Genomic DNA, 25,443 nt, shown 5'->3' on the forward strand with positions numbered 1-25,443 from the left:
GACCCTAGTGACCCTTCCATGGGTATAGTATCAATCAATCAATCAATCAATCAATCAATCTTTATTTCATTCAAAATACAACAATACAATAACAGCAAAACAACACATTTGAATGAGGAGATGCTCAGAAGGCCAAAAAGGCCTGAACAAGCACCCCTTAACCTTAGCCTAAGTTTCTTAATTTGTCTAATAAAATACAATTACATACATACAAACACCCCACCCTCTTTCATACATTCATGTAGAAACGAACTAAGCAGGAAAAAAAATGATGAATAAAGAACATGCAGAATATAAATTAGGATTTCATAACATTTGCTCACATACGTATATCGCACAAGAAAGCTGACATTTTGTGAATATAGTATAAATGCTAAGAGATCAGTTAATTTTAATCGATTTTTTTGTTTTAAAAGGGATAAAAATAAAAATAAGTAAATCCAAACTAAGAGGTATTAAGTGTACATTTCTATAAGGTTTGTTTTAATTTGGGATCTAAAGAGTTTTACTGATGTAGCCGTTTTGGCGCATCTGTCAATCGAATGCCATTTTCTTGGCCCGGCGGTTCTTATTGTTTTGTTAGCAAACTCTGTTTTTGTAAGACAGATCTTGTAATCTTCAGCGTTTCTTGTGTGATACCTGAGGTGATGCCTCTGCTCAACAAAATAACTATTGAAGGCCTTTGGTAACTGATTGGTATTATACTTGTACATAAAAGTGCTTAGTTCGAGATCATAACTATCATAAACATTTAAGCAAATTGTAATTCTTGAAAATAGGGGCTGAGTGACTTAAAAAGTGACTATTCGATATCATTCTAAGGGCTTTTTTTTTAAGTTTGAAAATCTTTTCCAAATATTTTTGACAAGTATTTCCCCATGCTAAGATACCATAGTTTATGTAAGGAAGTATTAAAGTACAATATAGTGAATACATTATTTGCTCGGGGACAAAATGTTTCAGTTGGTTTATTACACCAACACCTCTAGATATATTCTTTGAGATGTTGGTAATATGAAATTTCCAAGTTAAATTCTCATCAATTGTCACTCCAAGAAATTTGGTCTTATTCAACCTTTCCAGGATTACATTATCTAATATAATATTTTTAGTAACATTGTACAATACGTGTGATGTTTTGTGATGTGTACCAAGCACCATATAATTAGTCTTGCTTGCATTCACTGATAGCTTATTAGCCTTAAACCAATTATTTACTTCTTTTAATTCATTGTTGATAAGATCGTATTTGGACACAATGTCCTTATGTGAATAAGTTATAGTAGTATCATCGGCAAACAAGACAAATTTTAGAATGGTGGAAGTATTTATGATATCATTAACATACAAAATGAACAATAATGGGCCTAGGATGGAGCCTTGAGGTACTCCACATATTATATCTTTATGTTCAGATTTACAAGAATTGTAATACACATACTGTTTTCTATTATGTAAGTAATCTTTAAACCATTTTAAAACGCTTTCCTCTAAAACCATAATGTTCCAGTTTATGTAATAAAATACTATGGTCGATAGTGTCAAAGGCTTTTGACAAATCTAAGAAAAATCCCAACAGTTGTCTCATTGTTTTCGACAGCATTACTAATTTTGTCAATAAATTCCAAGATAGCCATATAGGTAGAATGTTTAGATCTAAAGCCAAATTGCTTATCATTTAGAATTTCATATTTATCAATGTAGGGGAGATTGGGGTTAGTTGGAACGCGGGGTAAGTTGAAACATTGTATTTTTTTCTGACACAAAAATTAATTTGGTAAAATACTGGCACCTAGTAATAGGTATTAGTAAGGGTCATCCACCAAATTAGCAACAGCACTGATGCCCCACCAGTGTTGGCTTGGGAAAGGAATATCTGTTTTTTGACCTACTGACTAATTTTTATACCCCTCAGAAAAGATGCGTTATCTCCATGTTGTTTGAAGATTCAGGGGATTATTTTTTGAGTATCATAAGCACTAGTAGTAAGTCCCAGAATAATGTTAAATTAAAGTTTTATTGTATTTCTTATTTTGTGTAATGAACTTTGAAATGTAAAAATAGGCATCGGGTTAGTTGAAACTTTTGAGGTGGGGTTAGTTGAAGCGTGAAAATCGTATAGAAAAATATGATTAAAATTTGACTTTTTAAAAATTTGTAACATGTTTACTATTTCTTCAATATTGCTTTAATATGGTTAAAAAGCAATAATACAAGCAAAAAGTGCACACAGAAAGTACATTTTATAATATTTTAGGCTTCTCATATTTTGGTCCATGGTGACACTCGTCACCTTGTGTCCAAAGTATTGACCCGCACTCCCACATATTTATTTATTCGTTTTTTCACACTGATTGTATGTTAAAGGGTGCCTTCAAGGGAAGTATAACCCTAACAACACAATAATAATAATTTTGAAATTTTTACAAGCCATGTTTCAACTAACCCCACCCTATGTTTCAACTTACCCCAGGGGTGGGGTTAGTTGAAACACTTTTTTTCAAATTTTCAAATTGGATTATATGAATAATCATAAGCAGGTCCAATAAAGTTTAAGGCTGTATTTGTAGCATGTCATGTATAGTTTATACTGATATGGTTAGTGTTTCTTGAAAGTAATCGTTTTGCGTTAAAAAGACGATTTTGTGAAAAATGTTTCAACTAACCCCAATCTCCCCTAATGTATGCATCTGTTGAACACAAGCCTTTCAAGTATTTTTGAAAAGCATGGCAGAACAGAAACTGGACGATAGTTTGAGAAAACTTCTGGATTTCTTTCTTATAAATGGGAATTACCTTTGCGATCTTTAACTCATTTGGTACTACACCAGCAGTAATAGACAGGTTGAATATAATAGTTAATGGAATCGATATTTCCTTTGCAATCCTTTTTACCACGTAATTACCAATAGTATCGTGACCAGCACTCTTGTTTTGATTAAATTTATGTATTATTTTTATAACGCCTTCATCAACAATTGGTTTCATGTACATGCTACTGCTTAATGGGCTCTTTAAATAATCATAGTACTTCTTGCCATTTGTTGTAATCTTGGAAGCTAATTTAGGTCCGATGTTAACAAAATATTTATTAAATTCATTTGAAATTTTCTGGGGATCTGACACCGCTTCGCCTTCATCATTTTTGAATTTAGCTTGCATATTTCTTTTGTTGTTACGTCCAATAATACTATTGATTGTTTTCCATGTTTTTTGTAGATTGTGTTTAACAGATTCAAATTTCTTTTATAATACTCTCTTTTTGATTTTCGTATTAACGTGTTTAACTTATTTCTATATGTTTTGAATGACTCAAGCGTTTCATCACATGGCTTTTGTATATGGCCCATTTCACGGTTAGGCGCCACTTTTTGATTTTCAACGTATCTGGCCTGGTGTGTAAAAAATAATGGGGTTACAGAATTGACTGTTGGTGATTTTTCATTGTCTCTGTATAGCCTACCTCCACTAGCTTAATCGGCCTTTCTGCTTTTATCTTTCAGGGTGCACAGGGGGCAGAAGTGGTCAAAAACCACATTTTACTAGCAACCTAAAAACATACATTTATTTTCCAATGCTGCCACTTTTAACTATGTTGAGCCTACCAGCTGCTTTTGTTGTTTTTATGTAGTGAACAAGTTGCACTATACAGCCATACATGAACAAAGTATTAGTTGTCAGTTAAACTAGCATGAGAACCATTTAAATTTCTGAATTCGGATGTGACATTTTCCGCTCACATCTATGTACCTTATTCAATGTGGAATAGATCGACTAATACTTTACATGAATGGCAAACTAGTGTGTTTTAGTAAAGTTCAGAGTCTTGTTACTATTTGTTGAACAAATTACACTTGTTGCTCTTAATACGTAGATACAGCGATATTTTGAATTTTTGCCAACAAATTCCGTTCACAATTTTGTCACATCCGATTAATTTTCCAAATAGTATAATTTATTAACAAATAAGTGGCAGAATTTGTTCTCCTTGATTTTAAAATCTCCTGCTATGAGCTATCTAATGACACCATTTAATGAAAACTCCTTCATCAACTTAGCTTGCAGATGTCATTTCAAAGTTTCCGTTCACATGTGTCACATCCATGGTACCTGTCACATCCAAAATAGTTTCTTCAAAGAACTAAGACAGGTATGGGACTAGGATGCCAGTTTGAAGTTATTTCATTACAGGTTTGTGGGGGATCAAAAGGCACAATAAGTTTTTAATTCAGTATGCCTTCTTTAATTGTGACAGGAGATTCAAAAGCTTCAATTTCCGCTCACATGTCACATCCTCAAAATTAGTAGTTTTTAGGCCAAAATACTTAAACAACATGATATTTGACTTTCTAAAATAGGTTTATTATTTCATACATGTCACAATATGATTATTTCATGGCTTTGTTGTTGTCTTTTAGGGGACAGTTTTGTATACAATTTACAGAAGCGGATGTGACATTTTCAATTGTGAACGGAATATTTCAGTATTATAAACATTTTGCTTGGCAAAAATATAAAGGGTCAGGAAAAACATTTTAGCATTGCTCAATTCAATAGAATCTATCAAAATATATGTGTTAGAAGTGCTTTAAAGCTTATATTTTGACAAGCAAACTGTTTATAATAATGAAATATTCTGTTCACAATTAAAAATGTCACATCCGCTTCTATAAATTGTAAACAATGTTTTAAAATGAACAATAACACAGGTTGATATGTTTCAATATATCCCATTTAATTTACTGAGTGTGTGAAAACTCTTTGAATCATTATTTTCTGAAACATACTCTGCTTTACAATGTGTGGTTTCCGTTCACATTGACATCTGTCACATCCAAAATTGCACAAACATAAGAATCTTGAATTTGACCTGTGCTTTCAAACTGGCTGATATTATTTGTGAACATTACCCATATTATGACCATCAAAGCTGTGAAATATCAGAGTCATTCATTGATTATTAAAATGGTTGAGTAAACCTTTTCATGTCAATTTCCCTTTTTTACCACAAAAATTACATGTAAGTGGCCATAAATTTGTCATTACACAACAAAATTTGCCCAAATTTGGTCAGAAGAGAGCCTATGACATACTTGTTTATTTTAAATATCTATTATATATGTATTGGACAGTAAAAGTATAAATATTCACTACTCAATATTTATCAAATTTGTTAAAAAAATTACATAACATGAGATAATAAATTATAATTTTCTTCAAGAAGTAGAGAGATTTAAGCTGGGAAATGATATTTTTATGAAAATCTGGTCTTATGTGGAAAAGAAAACCCCAATTAAATGAAATTTAATCCATTTTGAAAATTTCAAGTTTTTTTCACCAAAAGTGGCGCCTAACCGTGAAATGGGCCATATACCTCTTATACATCTTATTCTTAGTTTTTATACTTTTGAGAAGACCTCTACTTATCCAAGGAAATTTTGGTTCTTTTTTATTATTACTCTTGTGTTTTGTCAAAGGCACACATTCATTATATACATTATTGAAAATACGTATAAACTTATTGTAACTATCATTTACATCTTCATTATCCAGTTCAGCATGCCAATTCACATTGAAAGTTTTTGCTTCAAATTATTTATATTACAAGTATTATGATTCCTCTTATAAAGATCATTTCTTTCATCAGGCGATGTTTTTCTTACTGCCCGATTTTTGAGTACTATAGTTAATAGATGATCACTGACATCAGTAACTATTATTTCTGAGTTTACATCGTTGTGATTATTTGTAAGTATATTATCAATAATGGTTGCACTATGTTCAGTTATTCTAGTTGGTTTGTAAATTGTTGGCATGAACGAATATGAATAAACAAGATTAAGATACTCATGAGTTTGTTTGTGACAGTCATCCTTTAACAAGTCTATATTAAAATCCCCATTAGATAGCATTCCTTATTTTCTTTAGTTATTTGATCAAAAATAGGACCAATATCTTTGATGAAATGCTCAATTTTCGTATGTGCACGATAAATAGCACCTACTAACATATTTCGTGTATTTTCTCTTTCAACTAGTATAGACAAGTTGCTTTATATAGGTATCCTAGGTGAATTCAAATTTGCCATCAAATTGCATCGTTTTATATATCAAATTAAAGCCCTTGAGTAAACTAAGCCAAACTGAAAACCTTTTTTTTATAGCACTTTCCGTAGCAAAGTTACATCTTGTCAAAGATTGACTTTCATCAAAAAGATTCAGCTAGCAAAATTCCCCAAAACGGCAATTCGGGCGTGTTTCTAGATCTTAGTCTCATGGCGATGGCAGCTTTTTTTTAGTACAAGGAACTTATACGATGTCCTCATTCACAAACTGATACTATCTGTCCATCGTATAAGCCTCTTACCTTACAATAATGTGGTGAAGGAATATTACACAGTCAAGAATAGGCTCCATCATTTTTGGTTCTGAACCTCCCAGTCTCCCAAAACATCAAAACATCAAAATCATTGTACATTTACTTACTTAAGACTGTCCTTTTCATACATGTATTATGAGACAAAGTAGGGCCAAGCTAAATAGAAATGGTCAAATTTTGGCAAAATATCTCTGTGTAATCCTATGTAAGTCGATTAAATCAATTATGGAAATTGACCTCAATCAATGACGTCATGGACGTAGATGACCTGAATTCAGAAATATTGGGTTTTTAAACGTACAAAATATAATCTAAAATGTTTTACAATAATTAAAACAAATATAAAAAATATTAGTATTGTATAAATTAATTATTTAGTATTTTTAATGATCAACATTATGACAATATTAAGAAAATTTATAATAATTACGTCAATTTTTCCGATATATGTCAGAGGTCAAAGTGTCCCAAAACTGCTCTCCAAAACCGGAAGTTAGAATGGCGATTGGTCTAGCGCCGTAGAGTCATATGGGCACGTATTTTTCACTGAAATTTCTCCGTAATGAGAATTCATTTTATTTTGTGAAGTAGCAGGATATATTAATGACTTTCTCTGGAACACCTGTGGACTGTATGTGAGTATGTAAAAAACATCAACCGCCTGGAAATACGCTATGTCAGTAAACTTATTGGCGAGCGGTCCGAATTTTGAGCCATACAAGTTTACGTGGTGAACTAGCTTTTTTTAATGGAACTGCTATCAAAATCCCTCTAAAATTCCATGTGCGACTTGATTATCACCATAAAAAATCATATATTTGAGTCAAGTGAAGTATAGAAAACATATTTATGTAGGTTTCCTTCACCCACCTATTCTCGAAAAAATTCAAATTTCTATGTAAATATGCATTGTGTTGGGGCCCCGGTCTCAAGCGAATTCGCTGACTAGTAAATGTGTTAACTAAGGTTTGCCTAGCCTAGGTTACCTACTTTATATTTGAGCCTATTGAGGGTCAAATTTTGCTATCTGCTTGGACGGGTGGTTTCCGATTTCTGGCTAAGACTCTGCTTGATGCATAAGTAATTATAATTTAGACTTTAATAGTCCCTATATTCTGAGCATATACATGATATGGCGAGGGTGGTCTAAAGGAAAAGATCTCCATAAGAGCATGCACGGAGCGCGGATTGCACGCAGACAACTGTTGCAAGGCTTCCAAATTTTGCACTTCGAAGCTTGTTGAAATGATGACATTGCTGAAAAAAATGCAAATTGCATGTCAAAAAATTATAAAAAATACTTACACGTTCCTTAAATCCTTTCTACACGTTCTTACACAGGTTCTTATATGAAATTCATGAACGTTGCAGAGTTGGGGAAATCCCAGCACTGTAATTTTACATAGAAAAGAGCAGAAAAACGTAGCAGCCGGCCTCTGAATGACCCAAATCTGATAATTTTGCTTTACCTACCTTTTCTAAAACAGCTCCTCTAATTGGTTACTCGCAGGTAACGGGGGTTCATGTATTGGGCCCAAAAAGGTCTAAAAATAGCATACAAGTTGATTTCAAGAACATATTTGGATAAAAAGCTTTGCTTTTTGGAACACCTTATATTCAAAATGTAACTAGAGGGTGTTTTTTAATGACTTTTACCTACAGAAGTTTTGTCCCTTTAAATCCATTCAACCAATCACAGATAGGTTGATGCACACACTTGCTTTCGTATGATGAGGTCACACATGCATACGTGAATTTTTCTTTTAAGTTTGCAATATTCGATTTTTAAAAATATGTTGGAAGTTTTTAAGTGCAAAAATTTATATAATTAATTACATAAAATCAATAAAATTATTATTTTTAATATGTCGTTATTTTTTACATTTTATAATTGAGTTTTATATTTAGTTTTACTTTCCATTTTGCTGAATATTTCCCTCATCGTGACGTAAATGATTTTGATGAGCTCATCGCCCAACCCACGTTTCTCGCACGGGTCTGGAATCCCCGTCGTAGCACACTGTGTGTATCTGAATCTGCCTCTGTGTGCCGTGTAACTACCGCACAGCAGTACCAGAACCACTCGGCTGTCAGATTCGCGTATAAAACTCCATAGGACTGACATACGTATTGAGATTACACATTGAGATTTATAAGTACGAGATGGCTGAAGAAACAGATCTGGGATCCCTTTCAGGAGATTTCCCGAAAGATCTCACCCACTATGTTTTGATTGCCGTTGGAGAGCCTTTATCCGAGGATTTTATCGAGCCAGCTCTTGCAGAGATTGAGAAAGGTGAGTTGGGTGGTATAAATCTGCGCCAGGATGCATTGGATGATACCAGCCTGCAGACGCCCAGTCTGTGTGGATATCATTTATTTATTTTATTGGAGGAGATGAACACTGGTGTTCACTTTCACTGTCTTTGTTCCCGAGGCATCGCCTATGGCAAAGAGCAGATTAAAACTAATATTTCTAGTTGGTTAATTATATCATATAATAATAATAATAATAATAATATTTAATAATTTAAAAAATCATTAAAAATATTTGTGTATTGACTATTGTTAAACAAAGAAAATTGTGAAACAAAACATTTATTTTTAATTGAAGTGCACAGATGAAAAATAATGCGAAACATTTTTAAATAATTTCTTTACCTCAAGTTGATCATGATGACCATACATACAGTTTAAAACAATTTTATAGCAACACACAGATGAATGGATCTTTTTACAGCACTTGTTATTTTCTCCATCAGTTTTAATTATTATTAAATTATTACTATTATTATTATTATTATTATTATTATTATTATTATTATTATTGTTATTATTATTTTTATTATTATTATTTAAAAATTTATATTAAATGCTTGAATGCTTTCACAAGGATCACTGATACTACTAGGCAAGGCATATAACTAAGCCTTTAAAAATAGGGGAGAGAAGTCCTATTTGTATGAAACAGTGATGGATTTGCCTTTTAAAATGACATCTTTGATTTTTAACTGGTTTCTGTACTTCAAACAATAAAGCACATTGAATCCAAGTATATAGTAATAGGCTGTGCTGCAGCCACAAGGACTAAAAAGGACAGACCACTCCCAACAAATCAATCAAATAATTTCAGTCACAGATTTCATTTGATGTTGACATATATTATTGAAATTACAGGCTTTTTATCATCAGAAATTATTATTTTTATTTAATAGTTGCATTTAATGTTTGCTATTTACAGTTTTGTTTCATGCCTCCAAATATAATCTTCTCCTAACACTTTTTCTTGAAAAGAGGGTACCCTCCACCACCCAACAAACAACAAGCAATCCCCACATCAACCCAAATACAGTCCCATACACACAGTGGCATAAACCAGCACTCTTTCAGAGGGTGGACAAGGGGGAGGGCAAGCCAACTTTTAAGGGAAGCAAAAAGTAAAAAAGGGCTAAAACTCATATCAGGGTAGCCAACATCCCACAGCCTCCCCCCCCCGCTACACCTCTGCACAGTGCACATGCACATGCACACAAAACAAACCCCATGCCTCATCGACCCATAAGTATGCTAAGCATGCATGACCAAACATGACCTGAACTTGTTTACTAAATATTCTTGATTTTTTTTCTTATTCTTTAAAATTATGAGATCATCAGCTTGACTAGGCTAAGGGGCCTCTATACCCTGACCATGAAACTACCTTCATGCCCTGACAGTATAGTAGTCACTGTGTTTCAGACAACTAAGGTACACAGCCACACAGGTCTCAACCTAAACCTAAGAAGTTACAGAGATATCATTCTGTGCAAGGAAGTCAATTTCCCGTCACTTTGGCTCACACCATTCTGCTGTTCCTGTCTGGATTGCAACAAGATCTGGACTTCCTATTTTCATTATCAGTGATCTGACTTCAGTTCATGTCATGTCTTAGTCGTTTGGTTTCAAAACATTTGTTGTATAAAAATAGGCTTTTTAAATGCAAACTTTATTTTAACAGTAATAATACCATCCTCAAAAATGTGTGTTAAAATCTAAGAGGATTCAAGAGCTCTGGTGATTTTCAGCAGTAAAGTAATACACATTTATTTAGGTATGGGTGTGTAATGTGTATGTAAAGTGACTTATCAACCAGGCACCAGGGGTACTCAACACAGTTCCTTCCCTCAGAACTCCAAATACCAGAACAAAATCAACCAAACAAGCCATTCAAGCAGCTTTTTGGTCCAATTCTTAATCCATAATTTTCAAAAATAATGTAAACTGTTGAGTAGCAAATTAACAGATTTCTTATTTTGACTGGGAAAGTTGGGGGGGGGGGGTGCACAAAGTCCAAGATTGAGGGTGGGGCTATTTCCCACAGGCCCTGACCTTTTATTACTGCTATGCCCCCTTTACCCTGGCATGGTACTTTCAAGAACTAATTCAATTTCCACAGAGGTTCATTTTGCTTGACCAACTATCAATGCAATGTTTCTTGACTATTTATTTAATATGACCCATTCCATGTCAACTCCAGGGATGTGCACCGCAGCACCTCTTCAATTTTTTTCTTTTTCTGTGTGGTGGTAGATATTGATGAGAAAGTACAATCCCGAAAATTTGAGCTTCATACTCCATTTCTTTTTCCCGTGGCATCAATTTGAAATTTGAGGGTCAGCATTTTACAAAAATATTTCAAATCTGGCATCAGAAAAGATATAGCCCTGAAAATTTGGAGGTCCATAAATGTATAAAGGAACCCAAACTTTGAAAATATGTATGATATCCTGGGGTACATCAGTGAGGTTTGCATTCTCCATAGAGTTGTACATAGGTCATTATACATGCAAATCAAAAACGTGTACAACTCTATGGAATAGGCAAACCTAAGTGATGTGTTGAAGCCATCGAGTCCCAAAGCCAATATCTCTCAGAAATGATGTCCAAGGACATATCTTCAACATACCTGAAGTTGATGGTGGGGCAAAATGTCTGACATTGGTTTTCAGGGGGGTCAAAATGTACAAAAAATGTACAATTGGGGTTTTGCATGGGTAATATCTCAGCTAAATTATTCAATAGGCTCAATATTGATAAGAGTAATGTCCTACCAAAGGGCTCTGACTGGCAAAAAATGGACAGTAAAATTATTTTTACTTTTGGAGTTCTGACCCCCCAAAGTTGGTTCTGGATGCACGAAGTTGCATTTTGATGGCCCTATATCTTTGAAAGTAAAGGAGGTACAACTTTTCTGATGCCAGATTTGAATTCTACACAAATAAGTACCCCAGGATACATACTTTTTAAAGTTGTAAAGGGTTCCCTTTATACATTTATGGACCGCCAAACATCGTCTGTCGCGTTACGACATATTTTGTACGCTGCATGACCCCCCCCGAAATTTAAAATTGATGGCACGGGAGAACGAAATGGAGCATGAAGCTCAAATTTTCGGATTGTACTTTCTCATCAATATCTACCACCACACAGAAAAAGAAAAAATTGAAGAGGTGCTATGTGCACATCCCTGAGTTGACATGGAATGGGTCATATCAAGGTGAAAGAAGTTTAAAATTGCAACTATTATAGGGAATTGGGGATGCAATGAATATTTCAGGTTTCGTTGCCTTTTTGAACTCACCATTGACCATTCTTTTCGGAGTTAATGAGAGTGATAGTACTGTTGACCTCAGACCTTTAAGTGTCCTCAAATGTTTTGACAGTCCCTAACATTTTATTGTAGGGTTGGGTAGACATTGACACAGATGTCATATGAACCAGGTTGATGGATCCAACAACTAAAATAAAGATTTCCTAAAATAGCAACAATTTGATCCAGATGATACTTCCTGTTTTTCTTTTTGACAGAAATGTATTTTATGGTATATATAGCTTTAAAATGAAAATAAATCAAATGAGCTGAATTCAATTTATTAAAACATTTTACTTGTAAAAATAGTGAGCATGATATTCATTTGACTCATGTTTTATTGAGGATATCTTCTTGGTATTGTATTTTACATATGAAAATAAATCAAAGGGTGATTCATTGCAACAAAATCAACCATTTTTGTAAAAAATTAACACAGGATATTTCTCTGTTAATTTCATGGTTTTAGCACAAGTACAAAAAATAATTATTATTTTAGGAGTTGATGTATTAGAACTGATTTCAACCTATTTTCAGACATAGCATTAATGAGGATGAGGATAGAATTTCAATTTTGTTTTACCTCTCCTCTGCTGAAATCATAGTTGTAACCTCTAACCGAATTACTTCCCTATGGTGATATTTATTGAATTAAAACAACCTAGGTCACAGATTTACACTTACCTTGCAAAGACAAATAATGTCAAAATAGCAATTCGATTATTGTGTTTTGGAGGGGGAAATATGAACAACAAATGATTAGGCCAGGCCCTATAAATTCTGGAAAGTATTATATTATGCTCAAGGGTCTTACAAAAAAAAGTGATAAATTGGAAAAACAATAAAGAATAAGATAACAAGAGATGCTCCACATTTTGGAGTGAATTAAAAATTAATAAATACTGTCCCTTATTGATCCATGTTTTATGGGATACAGGGTTGTGGGTTACAAATTTGTATTCAAAATGTTGCATAAATGGTTCAGTTAAATTATAATTTGTAAGTAAAAAAGTGAATAGTACAAACATTTTATTTACAATTCTGTTTATCTTGGTATTTATAAATCGCTTAAATGTCCCAATTGTATTCTTAATTTATATTTAATTTGGACATTAAGAAATCTGAAATCCCAAACTGCACTTTTCTTTACACATATCATTTCTGTTTTGCACTTTACAAATTATCCTGGGTGATTAGATAGACATGGCATTTTCATGTCTATATACAAATCTTTATTTATTTATTTTTTACCGGAGCATAGGAAATCTCATGCAAATCGCAATAGGGATGTGATCTCAAAGATTATTCATATTCAATCCATATTTCTGAAAAGAAAACGGTTTAATATATATTTCCCTGATTTATCAACCATTTTAAGGCGACTTCAAAAATTTAGTTTATTCCATGACAGATCTCTGCATGTCCCTTTTACAACATCAGCATAGCTAGAGAATACTAATACCATAGACCCTAGAAGCATATTGCAATTCCTGCACAGTCTAATTTTAGCTATGGAGTGTGTTTATTTTTGCCCTCCCTGAAGCAAGTATTTGCCATAGTTGTCATTCATACCTCTGATTCCATTCCAAGGTTCACTTCAACAGCACTGGATGGGTCATAAGGTTACATACATACACACAGTTGATAAGAGGTGTTTCCCCAAGTTTGTTCCCAGGTTTTATCTCTATATTAATCACCATTTTTATTTATTTGCATTTGTTATTGATTGATCAATTAAATATATTTTTACTTGAATATATTTTGTATTTCATAAATTTTCACCATAATATCAGAAAAAGTTACCTTTATGCAGCATCTGCAGCATACAGAAACATTTTTAGGACCATATTTTTTGTATACCGGTACTTTGAAAAATGGTATCTCTAAATTTTTTGCAGTTGTCACCTCATACAAGAGTATATATATTGTAATGCCATCACAATTAATATCCCCAGCTTAATTATTAAGCCCTGTTATATAATCATTTTCCAGAAGACAAATGTTAGTGAATCTGATTGACATCCTCTATACATGGAGGATGCCCAACCTCTTAAACTTACTCATTATCATTATAGGGTAGTCCCAATCAATATAATACCATCTGTATTATCATTGATTAGCATTTGACCGATAACTTTATATTGGAAATCCAACCTTGGTCATGAATGTTAACATTGGGTGTATTGTTAAATCTATGAATTCTGAAAATTTGGAGAAATTATTACTGTCTGCTGAAGATGACCGAATATTAACATACCTAATTCAGTACTGGATACTAACTATTTATCTCAGAAATGACTGGCCACGCTTTAGAATAGCGAGGACTTAAAAAACATTTATTGCTAACAAACCTAATTAAGTTTGTACGGTATACTATTTGTCTCCAAGATTACCGACCTCACCTGACCAGAATGGTGGAGCTTTAAAAAAGTATTGCTATCTACTGAAGATGACCTAAGACAAATGTACCAATTATTTTTATCTAAGAGATGACTGACCTCGACTCTGACTTCAGAATGGTGAAGCCTTTTAAATATTGCTGTTTACTAAAGATGACAATGACCTAAGACAAATGTATCTAAAATAAGTACACTATTTGTCTCAGAGATGACTGATCTCACCTCTGCCCTAAAAAGTATTGCTAGTACTGAAAATGACCTAAGACAAATGCACCTAATTAGGAATACTATTTGTCTCATAGATGACCGACCTCTCTCCTGCTCTTCAGAACGCTGAAGCCGTAAAAAGTATTGCTATCTACTGAAGATGACCTAAGATAAATGTTCCTAATTCAAAGTCTATTTAATAGTCTCAGAGATGACTGACCTCTCCTCTGCACTTCAGCATGGTGAAGCCTTACAAAGTTTTGCTATCTACTGAAGATGACCCATAAGTCAAGAAATGTACCAAATTAACATGATTTAAAAGAATACTATTTGTCTCAGAGATGACTGACCTCTCCTGCACTTTGGAATGGAGGGTTTAAAAGGTATTGCTATCTACTGAAGATGATATATGATAAATGTACCAAATGAAGAATTACTATTGTCTCAGATGTGACTGACCTATTCTCTGCAGTCTGCACTTTAAAATGAAAGTATTCATGTCTACTGAAGATGACCTATGACAAATGTACGATACCTAATATGTCTCGGAGATGACTGACTTCTCCTGTGAACCTATAGAGAAGTTGTTGCTGTCTACTGAAGATGATGGACCACTCTTTATTTTTTAAACTTCATGTGGTTGTGCATGTGTTTATGTATGTAAACATCAGCAAGTAAGGACACAAACATAAGAAATCTGTGTAACAGTGGCCTCACAGGAACAGTGGACATTCACATTTCCAATGCAATGTTACCATACTAGATTAAACACTGCATTGCAAAATCTGAAAAGTATCAAGAATGTAGCATATTGTATGGTTCAATATTTGTGTACCATACTGAATCCATTTTAAAATTTGCAAAAATTAAACCACTGCAAAAATATCCGCCTTTTAGTATTAGGCACTCCCTCTGCAGTGCTCTGACTACTGGTAGTTACTTTTCATGTAAATAAAGGATGACATAATGAGACTGCAACGTCTCCTTTTGTTTATCAAAAATTCAGTCAAGTTCATTGAAGCATCACTAAAAGAAAAAGCATTAAAAGTGTAAATTGCATGCTTGCAGACTTTCTTTGTAGTCTGATGCGCAAACCACAATAAAGGGTGCCGCTATGTTTCCAGTGGCTGGACTGCTACTGCTGGTAGATTGTGATCGTTTTGCCATTACAGTCAAATTTCCAGTTTTAAATCTACTTTTATGATTACTTACACTAGACTTTGATACTAGAGATGACCATTATGTTAAACATAAGTGAATTGACGTGCCCCTTTCATTTGCAGATTATGCACATCCTTGTAATTCCAATCTCCAATCCTTGTTGGAGATACATGTCTAATACTACTGTTTTGTGCTTTGATTTTGTCTGGGTACGTGTATGTCTGAGTATTTACCTCATCAACAACACCTTAGCCACCGCCCTAATTGCATACCCTTCCCCATCTGTATAGATGATTTCATGCAAACATTGTAGGACATGACTTAATAATGGAAGGTACCATACCATAGATGCATAATTGTCTAACATTTGGACTTTCAAATTGGTATGAATTGTTTTTCATTGCCTGTCAATCAGTATTCTTCTGATGCATTAATAAAATGTGGTTTTGTGGCTGCGATCAAAGTATTTCAAATATTCTCATCCCTCACAACACAGTTCTGTGACCCCATATGTTTACTCATTAACAGAATGACCTTTGAATATTTGGGTACAAAAACTCATACATGTCCTACAACTTGAGGTCAAAATTTGAGCTTTGTTAGTTCAGTGAGGGTCATTGAGCTATGCCACTGGGATGAGATTATTATGGCTCATAGTGATTTTTCTGCGATGTAAAAATTGTAAATATTAAGATATACAGTTCTTCACTTCACATTTTATGCACTATTTTAAGTTAGGCTATATTAATAAAATTCTTTGTCTCAAAGCCCCGCACGCGTTATAGTAAAATTGTGCGCATTAGGTTATTTTAAAGTCATATTTTTTATATTTCTTTTTTTTTTTGCAACAAAAATCCAAAAAACTCAAGATGGTCTGTATTTATTTCTTTAAACAGTCATGCAGCACTTTGTATATAATCACAGTATCAAAATGCTTAACAGTCACCTTGACAAGCATTTCAAAATTCTATATTTAAAAAAAAAAGAAGGAAAAAAATGCTTCCGCATTAGGTTTTCAAAACTGAAGAGCTTTGAGACAAACAATTAAATTAATATGGCCTTACCATATATTACCTTAATAATTTTATGTATTGGTTTGCTTTACCATATCATTTTGTCTGTTTATGATTAATTTATTGAAAGCTTTACTGAGCTTTTCTTACAAATACTCAGTGTAATGAAGTGTAAGTCATATGTAAAAATAGAAAAGCTTATTTGAGATGACTTCATGGTCACTGACTTCATGCTGAGTTATTGTCTATGATATAACAAGAAATGCAAAACAATTATTCTTGGTACATGTACGTACATCAAATACTGGAATTTGTATTGATGCAAAATTTGAATTAACATAAAATTTGTGGTTTAAGAGAACATTTAAGCTGTTTTTGAATATCTGTTGAAACTTGGAGTGAACATTTAAAAGTGTTGTAAAATGTGAAAGGATAAAGATTCTCTGAATGTTGATCAGATTATTTATAATGACATTTCAGATATAAGGCAACCGATATTGGAGTGCATTATACCAGGTTATATATTCCCATGCCCCTTGAATTGCAAATGTCCTAAACTGGTTTTTTTAAACATAAGTCCTTTATTTCAGAATCATAGCATCCAGGAGGAATAGTCTGTGCAGTAATTATCTAGCATCCTATTTTCTTTGATAGGACTAGGACATGTTTCATATAGAGGAGGCAGACGGCCACGCCTTTGTGGTTTTCAGTTTCAACTCCCATTATCTCATTAACATCCTATGCACATTGGAGTGATGAAGTGCAGTTATGAATAGCAGTAGCAGTTTCTCTACGTATGAATGTCTACAGTTAAGAGGATGTTGGCGGACCAGACGTGCTGGTTGATAAAGGGCATCCTCACAGCATGGCTAGTTGTCTTCAGGTCACCCAGCCTCATGCGTGCACACCATGTGGCATAATGGCTCGTGTTAAATGAATCATTTCATTGGAATATTGATTTTGAGATATTGATGAAATAAGTGTTTGATTTCTTTTGTTTTGAATTGTTTTAATCCTACCGTATCCACATCTGTGGAACTATATGGCTAATTTCCACGGGAATAATTCTAGTATACCCTGTGCACAAGTATAACCCTAATCCTAACCCCAACCCTAACCCTAACAAATAGGGTGCGCAGGGTAAACCCCAGGGGTAAACCAGAATTGTATTGACACAGGGTGCGCAGGGTTATAAACCAGAATTGTACCTTTCCACAAAGATTATATCCTTAAGGCTGGACAATTTTTGGTGTGGAGGAATAAGAATTGATTTTAGTCAGCAAAGAACACAGACTCAGTACACCGGTCGATCTTACCGTTTCCGATGTTGATTAAGATACTTCTTGCATCCATCCCCAGATGCGGAAAAACCAATAGTCATTTTGTCCCACATAAATGAATAAATAACAAAACCCCGATCCCCGAGTGGACTCACCCATTCGGTGACGTCACACACGATAATCACCCTTATCCTCCTTGGTTTCTAGATGAGATAGACGTGTGGATTTTTCTTTACCAACGCTAAGTATCATTACGAACCAAAGGATTAGTTATACAGTTTGTTTGTTACACTGAGGTAAAACCAACCAGTATAGTCGCTAGGGAGATAGTTTTGACGACATTTTTCGGCTAGAAAAGTGACAAAAAGCGATCCAAAAACTTAGCTTGTATGTGTGTTTCCGTTCATATACGGGACACACGTTTTCAAAATGGCCGCCCTTAGGACGCCATTTTATTTTTGTTCTCACGTAAAACAACTATAACAGACTAGTAAGTTACAATAGATGTTTGTACAGTACTGTGTATACATGTATGGTGAGTGATTATCGCTATGTTTATGGTGTGCTCTATCGTTATATCTTTCAGTACGCGTCTGATGACGCCGAGTTACTGCTAAGAGTTCGGTGGGTTTCCGAAGGGACCAGCCTGACAAATCTTCCCCAAAAGGTTTTCAGTTTTTCATCCCTTTGTTTATATATTTTTATATCAGACCACTACATCAGCGTCAGCCACTGTGCGTGTGGGTCTGTTTATTGGGCTTGAGCTTGTGTTCGGGGGTAGTGCTGTACGCTCCCGATTACTACAATGTCTAGGCCTTGTCAATCATGCCCTTCCCTTGTACCAGAGTGGGACCCGCATCCACTCTGCTACTCCCACAGGGATTGCTCTAAATCAAATAAGTGTGCTTCCTTTTGCATAGGCTTATCGGACATCCACTTCGAGGATTTAGAAAGTAGCGCTCGTTTGGGTCTTTGACACAGACAGAAGACGAAGACTAAGAAACAGAAGCCTACAGGTAAGATTGATATGGTAGGTACTAGCGAGGCAGGCAAGGGCCACGCTAAGGTAACCTCTGGGGCTCGGTCCCGGGCAAGCAGGCGGACCCTCCGGGGACTGCTAGCGAGCCCGAAGGCCTAGCAGCCAGCGAAAGCACTGACTTTACGTCTAAGCTAGTAGCAGGCAGCAGGGCGGTACTTGCCCTAACAGGCGAGTACCAGTCTACCAGTGAGATCTCTAGCGAGCTTCTTGCAGGTGGACACCCGTCTATTGCTGGCGAATCGAGCGGGTCTAGCACCCGCGAAGTAGCCGGCGACGGACAGTATGCCAAGGGTACCCGGGCTTGCCTGGGTTGAATCCTAGCATACAGCGTGCAGCGGACTTGCCTCGGCCGGTCTGTAGCACGCAGCGTGCCAGTGGAACCCGGGCTTGCCTGGGTTGATCCACGCACGCAGCACGCCTTTCGTTCCCGCAAGGGTCGAATGAAACGTGCATGGGTTTAGCAGAGACGATACGGGGGCTAACGCTTCAGGTGTAGTCTTAGCAGAACCAACTGGGGTTGTCACACGGCAGCGTTCCATGGTGGGACCGCCGAGTGATTCCCTGGGCCTTGGAATGGCTGCCGGCTGTCTCTCACGGGACACGGGACAGCGACCCAAGTGCAAACAGTGGCAGCTACCGAGACGAGCTACGGCTTGACTTCAGTGGTAGCCACTATGCACGCGCCCATAGCTGCCGTGAGTGGTCCGCCACACACAGCGACCTTGGGCGAGGCTCAAGAGGTTAGGGTAGGTAGTTTGAACAGCCTGGCTGATCAACAACCCACTTATGTCCTCGAGAGCCAGCAGAGCGTGGGTGATCCATTACAGTCAATGGGTCAATTACCCTCTTATGATCGATCACTATCTATTCAGCGGAGCATGGCTCCATTGATTGATACTGCCTATTCAGGTAGCGAGGTGACTGATCGAGGGTATACACGCTCAGCTACCCGTGATACTAGGCAAGCTCCTTTTAGCCAAGGGACAGCCAGTATGCGGGTACCCATACACACGGCTTGATCCTCTAGCGGGAACGCTGTGAGGCATGGGTACAGTGGTGCACGCAGCCGGGAGCCCTACCGGGCACCTACGCTACAACCACGCAGGTACCGCGTACTCGTCCTGGTTACCACAGTCTCTGTGGCAACCGGGGGGGGGAGGCGGGACTGGTACTGCCGTTCCATGGGGTTTCCCTGGTGGCGGATCCTTTCAGGGTCAGCTACCAACAGGGTATGCCCGTGGTATCCGCCGCAGGGTGGTTTCTTCCACGGTCTTCCACCGTGGCAAGTGCCGCCTAGCGTTGGGCAAGCAGTACCACCAGTTGTTACCCAACCCGGCGGCGAGTGGCTAACCCTGATACAGCTCAGGGTAGGCCGCACACTGCTATGGCTAGGGCGACAGCAGCGAGGCGTCGCGGATCCCGGGTGCTATAGCTAGCATCTCGGGTCTAGCGGAGTACTCCCTCTTCTGCTGGTGTTCAGTTGGCTAGCCACACGGTGGCGACACCTCCCTGTCCACCTTCAGATGCCCGTCGTCAGATCTCTTCCTCATCAGAGAGTGAGTCAGAGTCTGAAGGCGAGGGAAAGGAGTCGGAAGATGAAACCAGTAGCGACTCACAGTCTGTTGAGACTGTGCAGCTAGCTTCAGGTATCCTTCCCCGCTTCCCGTGAGGAACTCGCTAGCAATGGTCTGCCTGCGGACACCGCTGAGGTGATGAGCCGTGTGGCCCAAGGTTTGGGCCTGGCTTTCTCTCAGGAGGAGTCCGTTCAGGAGGACCAGGGCATCTTTTCAGTAGGATGCCCAGCTAGCGCGTCCACACAAGGGTCGCCCGCACTTGCATTCCCGGCGGACCTCAAGGGTAGGCTTCGTAGGGCTGTCCGGCTCGCTGGAGCTTCGACGCCGCGTGCTTGCACGCTTCCACTGCGTGTTTCGCAGGAGGACTACTGAAACCTACCTCAGGGTCCCTGACATGGATCCAGAGCGTTGCTGGCGCCTGCCGCTGCGGCCAAGGCGCACGGGTCGTTCTCCCCCCAGTGGGAGGAGGAGCTAAAGCTCATCGATAAGCGAGCACGCTCGCTTATCAGAGTCTCTAGCGTCGCTACCACGCTTGCCGAGCACCTCGGTAGGAAGGTAGCGAACGACCACGGGGCGACGTCGGAACTCTTCCGCGAGGTTAATCTGTTAGCGGTGCTAACAGCTAACCTCAACGAGAGTTCTATGGGCCTAGCCCATAGGATGTCATCTCGCCGCCGGGAGCATGCCTGTCTGTCCCTCCAGTCAACTTACGGCTCCGACTTTGCTGATGCAATGAAGAAGTCAGACTCGGTGGGACAGGGGCTACTCTTTGGACAGGCCTTTTGCGCTTCGGTTGAGGACCGGGCAAAGAAGGCCACCAATGAGAGCACTCTGAAGAAGTCGGAGGCTGCCCTGACCAAGGGAAGGGCAGTAAAGCGAAGAAGAAGCACAAGAAGAAGAAGTCTTCTAAGCGTTCTTCAGCGCCAGCTCCGGCTTCAGCGCGCCTTTCACCACAGACTACACCCGAGCCGAGGCTACTCCAGCACCTCCCAAAAAACTGGGAAGCGCAAGAGTAGTACTGGACCGTATGGCAAGCCCCCTAAGAAGAGCCGTTCTTCTAAGGGTGGCAAACCAGATCGGTCCTGAGGGCACGGCGGTCGACAGTCCATGCCGGCAGGCCTTGGACTTCCACAGGATTCCCCTGTGGGCGGCCGCTGTGCATTACGCCCAGAGATGGCATGCCATCTCACCGGGCGCCTGGGTATTGTCAGTGGTCAGTGGGGTTACAGGCTGGAATTTACCAGCCACCCTCGTGCGCCTGCACGATTCAGAGGTCCACAGTAGTGCCGCCAGACGCGGCCCCAGCGTCGGGCACTACTGTCAGAGGTCACTCAGCTTCTCACGAAACAGCGATTGTCCCGGTCTACCCCCTTTCACCAAGGGTTTTTGGAGCACGTTTTTTCTGGCTCCAAAGAAGACCCGGCGACTGAGGCCCATTCTGAACCTCAAGCCGTTGAGCAGAGTTCATCAGGCCCAAGAGGTTCAGAATGGAGACTCTCGCTTGGTGCTAGCCTGCCCCATCAAGGGTATGTGGGCGGCATCGCTAGATCTCTCGGGGCGCATATCTGCATGTTCCGATCGCACCTCAAGATCAGAGGTTTCTACGCTTCAAGGTACAGGGTCAAACTTACCAGTTTCGATGCCTGCCATTCGGCTTGTCCCCCTCCCCAGAGTGTTTACACTCCTGGTCAGGGCGGTGGCAGCGTACCTGAAGCGCAGGGGAGTCAACATGTGTTGCTACCTGGACGATTGGTTCATTTACGGACGCACCCCACTGGAGACACAGTGTCTCGTGGAGTTAGTAGTCCGTGCGGTGCGGGACCTGGGATTTCTGATCAGCGTCAAGAAATCCAATTTGGTCCCGACGAGACACCACTATTCTTAGGGGCCCAGATCAACCTCAAGGAGGGATCGCGGCGCCCTCACCCGAGAGGGTGATCGAACATGGCGAGTGTGCCCGACTCTTGGCGAGTCAGAGGGAGCACCCGCTGTGGCATGGATGAAGGTTTTGGGCCTTATGGCCAGTGTGGTAGACCTCGTACCGTTCTGCAGCTATCACATAAGGCCTATACAACTACACCTTCTAGCCTTTTACAGGCCCAGTCGTCACCCAATATCCCTCGCGGTTCCGATGTCGGAGATCGCGCGAGAGGATCTCTGGTGGTGGACCCATCAGCCCAATTTGACTCAAGGTGTCAGGTTCCCTGCACCAGCGGTGCGTCCACGTAGTGACGACCGGCAGCGTCAAAACTGGGCTGGGGGCCCACATCCACGGGACTCAGTCTCGGGCCTATGGTCGGCCACGGAGGCGGAGTTCCATATCACCCGGCTCGAACTTTGGGCAGTGGAGAGAGCTCTCCAGCATTTCGAGAAGGTGATCGTGGGATCTCATATCGTTGTCCAAGCGGACAACACAACCGTGGTGGCCTACCTCAACAGACAAGGGGGCACAAGGTCACCACGGTTGTGCCTGCACGCACTCGCCTGATAGGGTGGTGCAAGGCCAGGCAGATTACGTTGAGAAGCGATGCACATAGCGGAGTCACCAACATCCTCGCGGACGATCTGTCACGAGGAAAGGTGTCGGGACCTACAGAATGGTCCCTTGCTCCGCAGGTCGCCCAGGCGATCTTCGAGTGATGTACCACCCCTCGATAGATTTGTTCGCATCTCATCGCAATCATCAGCTGCCGGTGTACTGCTCGAGGGTCGCAGACCCACAGGCATTCGCCGTGGGCGCTCTGTCCGTGAGACTGGGGAGGAATGACTGCTTACGCTTTCCCCGATCTCGCTACTCGCAAGGGTGGTGACCAAGATCGGGAGGGAGGATTGCAACGTCATTCTGATAGCACCGTTCTGGCGAAACACCTGTGGTTTCGACCGATGGTGGATCTACTAGCGGCACAGCCGCGAGTACTCCCGAGTTACCAAATCTACTCCGGATGCCGGAGGAGAGGTACCAAGTCTACCACTAGAGCACCTGCAGTTAGCTGCATGGCCCTTATCAGGGAACGTCGGGCGGAGGGAGGCTTTTCATCAGAAGCTGCTTCTCTCATCGCCGGGGGTAGAGCGAGTCTACCCTCCGTGCGTATAGTCAGCGTTTGGCTCCCTACTACGCATGGTGCGATGAGAGAAATACATCTCCCACTAGAGCCTCTGTGCCTCTAGTGGCAGATTTTCTGACAGAAAAGTTCAGGTCAGGACTTCAGCAGGCAACGATAGCCAACTATAAGTCAGCCATTCTCTCGATTCATCGAGGATTGAAGACGGGTCGAGGTCGACTATCAATTCAGATGGGTCCCTAAGTCTTCTTCTCGACGGTATGTTCAACGGCGCCCGCCCGGAAAGGAAGGTGGTCCCTCCATGGGACCTCAACACAGTCTTGGAGTATATTAAGGGTCCCCTTTTGAGCCCCTGTCAAAAGCGACCCTTAAATACGTCACTCTTAAGCGGCCTTTCTTCTGGCGTTGGCCGGGACGGCGCTGCTCAGAGTTGCACGCAGTCTCAAGTCAGCCTCCGTATTACTAACAACGGGCGACGCTGTTTCTTCGCCCGGATTTCCTTGCAAAAATGAGCGAAGTACATTCCGACACTCGCCCTCTTCCTCCCCAGTATTGGGCAGGGTTAATCAATAGCCGAAGACAGGTTGTGGTGCCCGGTGAGGCGCTACAGCACTACCTTGGCCGAACACAAACCTTAAGAGGGGCTCATGACCGCTTATTTATCACTCACGCAGAACCGCGCACGGTCCAGCCGCTAAACAGCCGCGGGCACGGTGGCTGGTCCAGGTGTTGGTGGACTCGAGGCGACAAAAGGCGCTTCGCCCCAAGGCCCACTCAACCCGATCTATCTCATCTTCGTGGGCCTCCCATAGGGGGGTCCCCATCGAAGAGATTTGTCCGGCTGTGTCTTGGAAGAACCCGTCGTCCTTTTCCACGGTTTACTACAAAAACGTAAACCAACGACCAGGCGATAAGTTCTCCAGGGCTATTCTGCGGAGATAATATGGTGGTTGGGTATCAGGTGTTTTGCGGACAATCAGAATTCCAACATGGTAAGAACCAGTGTTTCTATTCTTAACCACTGAACTTTCAGTTCAGGGGTTTTTGTCTGTTCACGTAGTCTTTCTGGTTCCCGGCCGTGAGGGGGGGGAATAGTTTGACCTCGCGATTACCATGCTACCCACTCTCCCGATCCTTATCAGATGCTGGCCAATCTTGTACCTCCATCCGTCGGTTACTTTCTAGATCGATCTTTCAGATGTTGATGCAAGAAGTATCTTAATCAACATCGGAAGCGGTAAGATCGACCGGTGTACTGAGTCTAGTCCCAAACAAAAATGTTTGGTAGACTCATAACCGATCGCGATCTTACCTTTCCGATATTGATTATCTCGACCCGCCGCCCCTACAAGTTTGGCGAGTAGGGGCTGCCCAAGTCGGATAAGGGGTGATTATCGTGTGTGCGTCACCGAATGGGTGAGTCCACTCGGGGATCGGGGTTTTTGTTATTTATTCATTTATGTGGGACAAAATGACTATTGGTTTTTCCGCATCTCGGGATCGATGCAAGAAGTATCTTAATCAACATCGGAAAGGTAAGATCGCACGGTTATGAGTCTACCAAACATTTTTGTTTGGGACTATTTTATGTGACCATCAAGATTCAGAATGCACGGTCTTGCCACTGCTTAAAAGTATAACTGCTGGCCATTTATTTTGCTGGACACTATCCAACAAATGAAATTGAAATCACATATTAAA

General features: G+C 39.6%; 2 protein-coding genes across 2 annotated transcripts in view; one reads left to right on the forward strand and one right to left on the reverse strand.

Moving 5' to 3' along the window:
- The window catches only part of LOC140158554 (ubiquitin-like modifier-activating enzyme 6), a 57,488-nt gene extending 49,649 nt beyond the window's left edge, over window positions 1–7,839 (reverse strand). The window contains 1 exon segment of the mRNA XM_072181689.1: window positions 7,684–7,839. The gene's annotated coding sequence lies outside the window, so the exon portion shown is untranslated.
- A 553-nt stretch (window positions 7,840–8,392) lies between these two features.
- The window catches only part of LOC140158555 (uncharacterized), a 151,323-nt gene continuing 134,272 nt past the window's right edge, over window positions 8,393–25,443 (forward strand). Inside the window, 1 exon segment of the mRNA XM_072181690.1 lies at window positions 8,393–8,674. Coding sequence (XP_072037791.1) covers window positions 8,542–8,674 — 133 coding nt within the window. The 5' untranslated portion in view covers window positions 8,393–8,541.

Source organism: Amphiura filiformis, chromosome 8 (assembly GCF_039555335.1).
Source record: "Amphiura filiformis chromosome 8, Afil_fr2py, whole genome shotgun sequence".
Taxonomy (NCBI): domain Eukaryota; kingdom Metazoa; phylum Echinodermata; class Ophiuroidea; order Amphilepidida; family Amphiuridae; genus Amphiura; species Amphiura filiformis.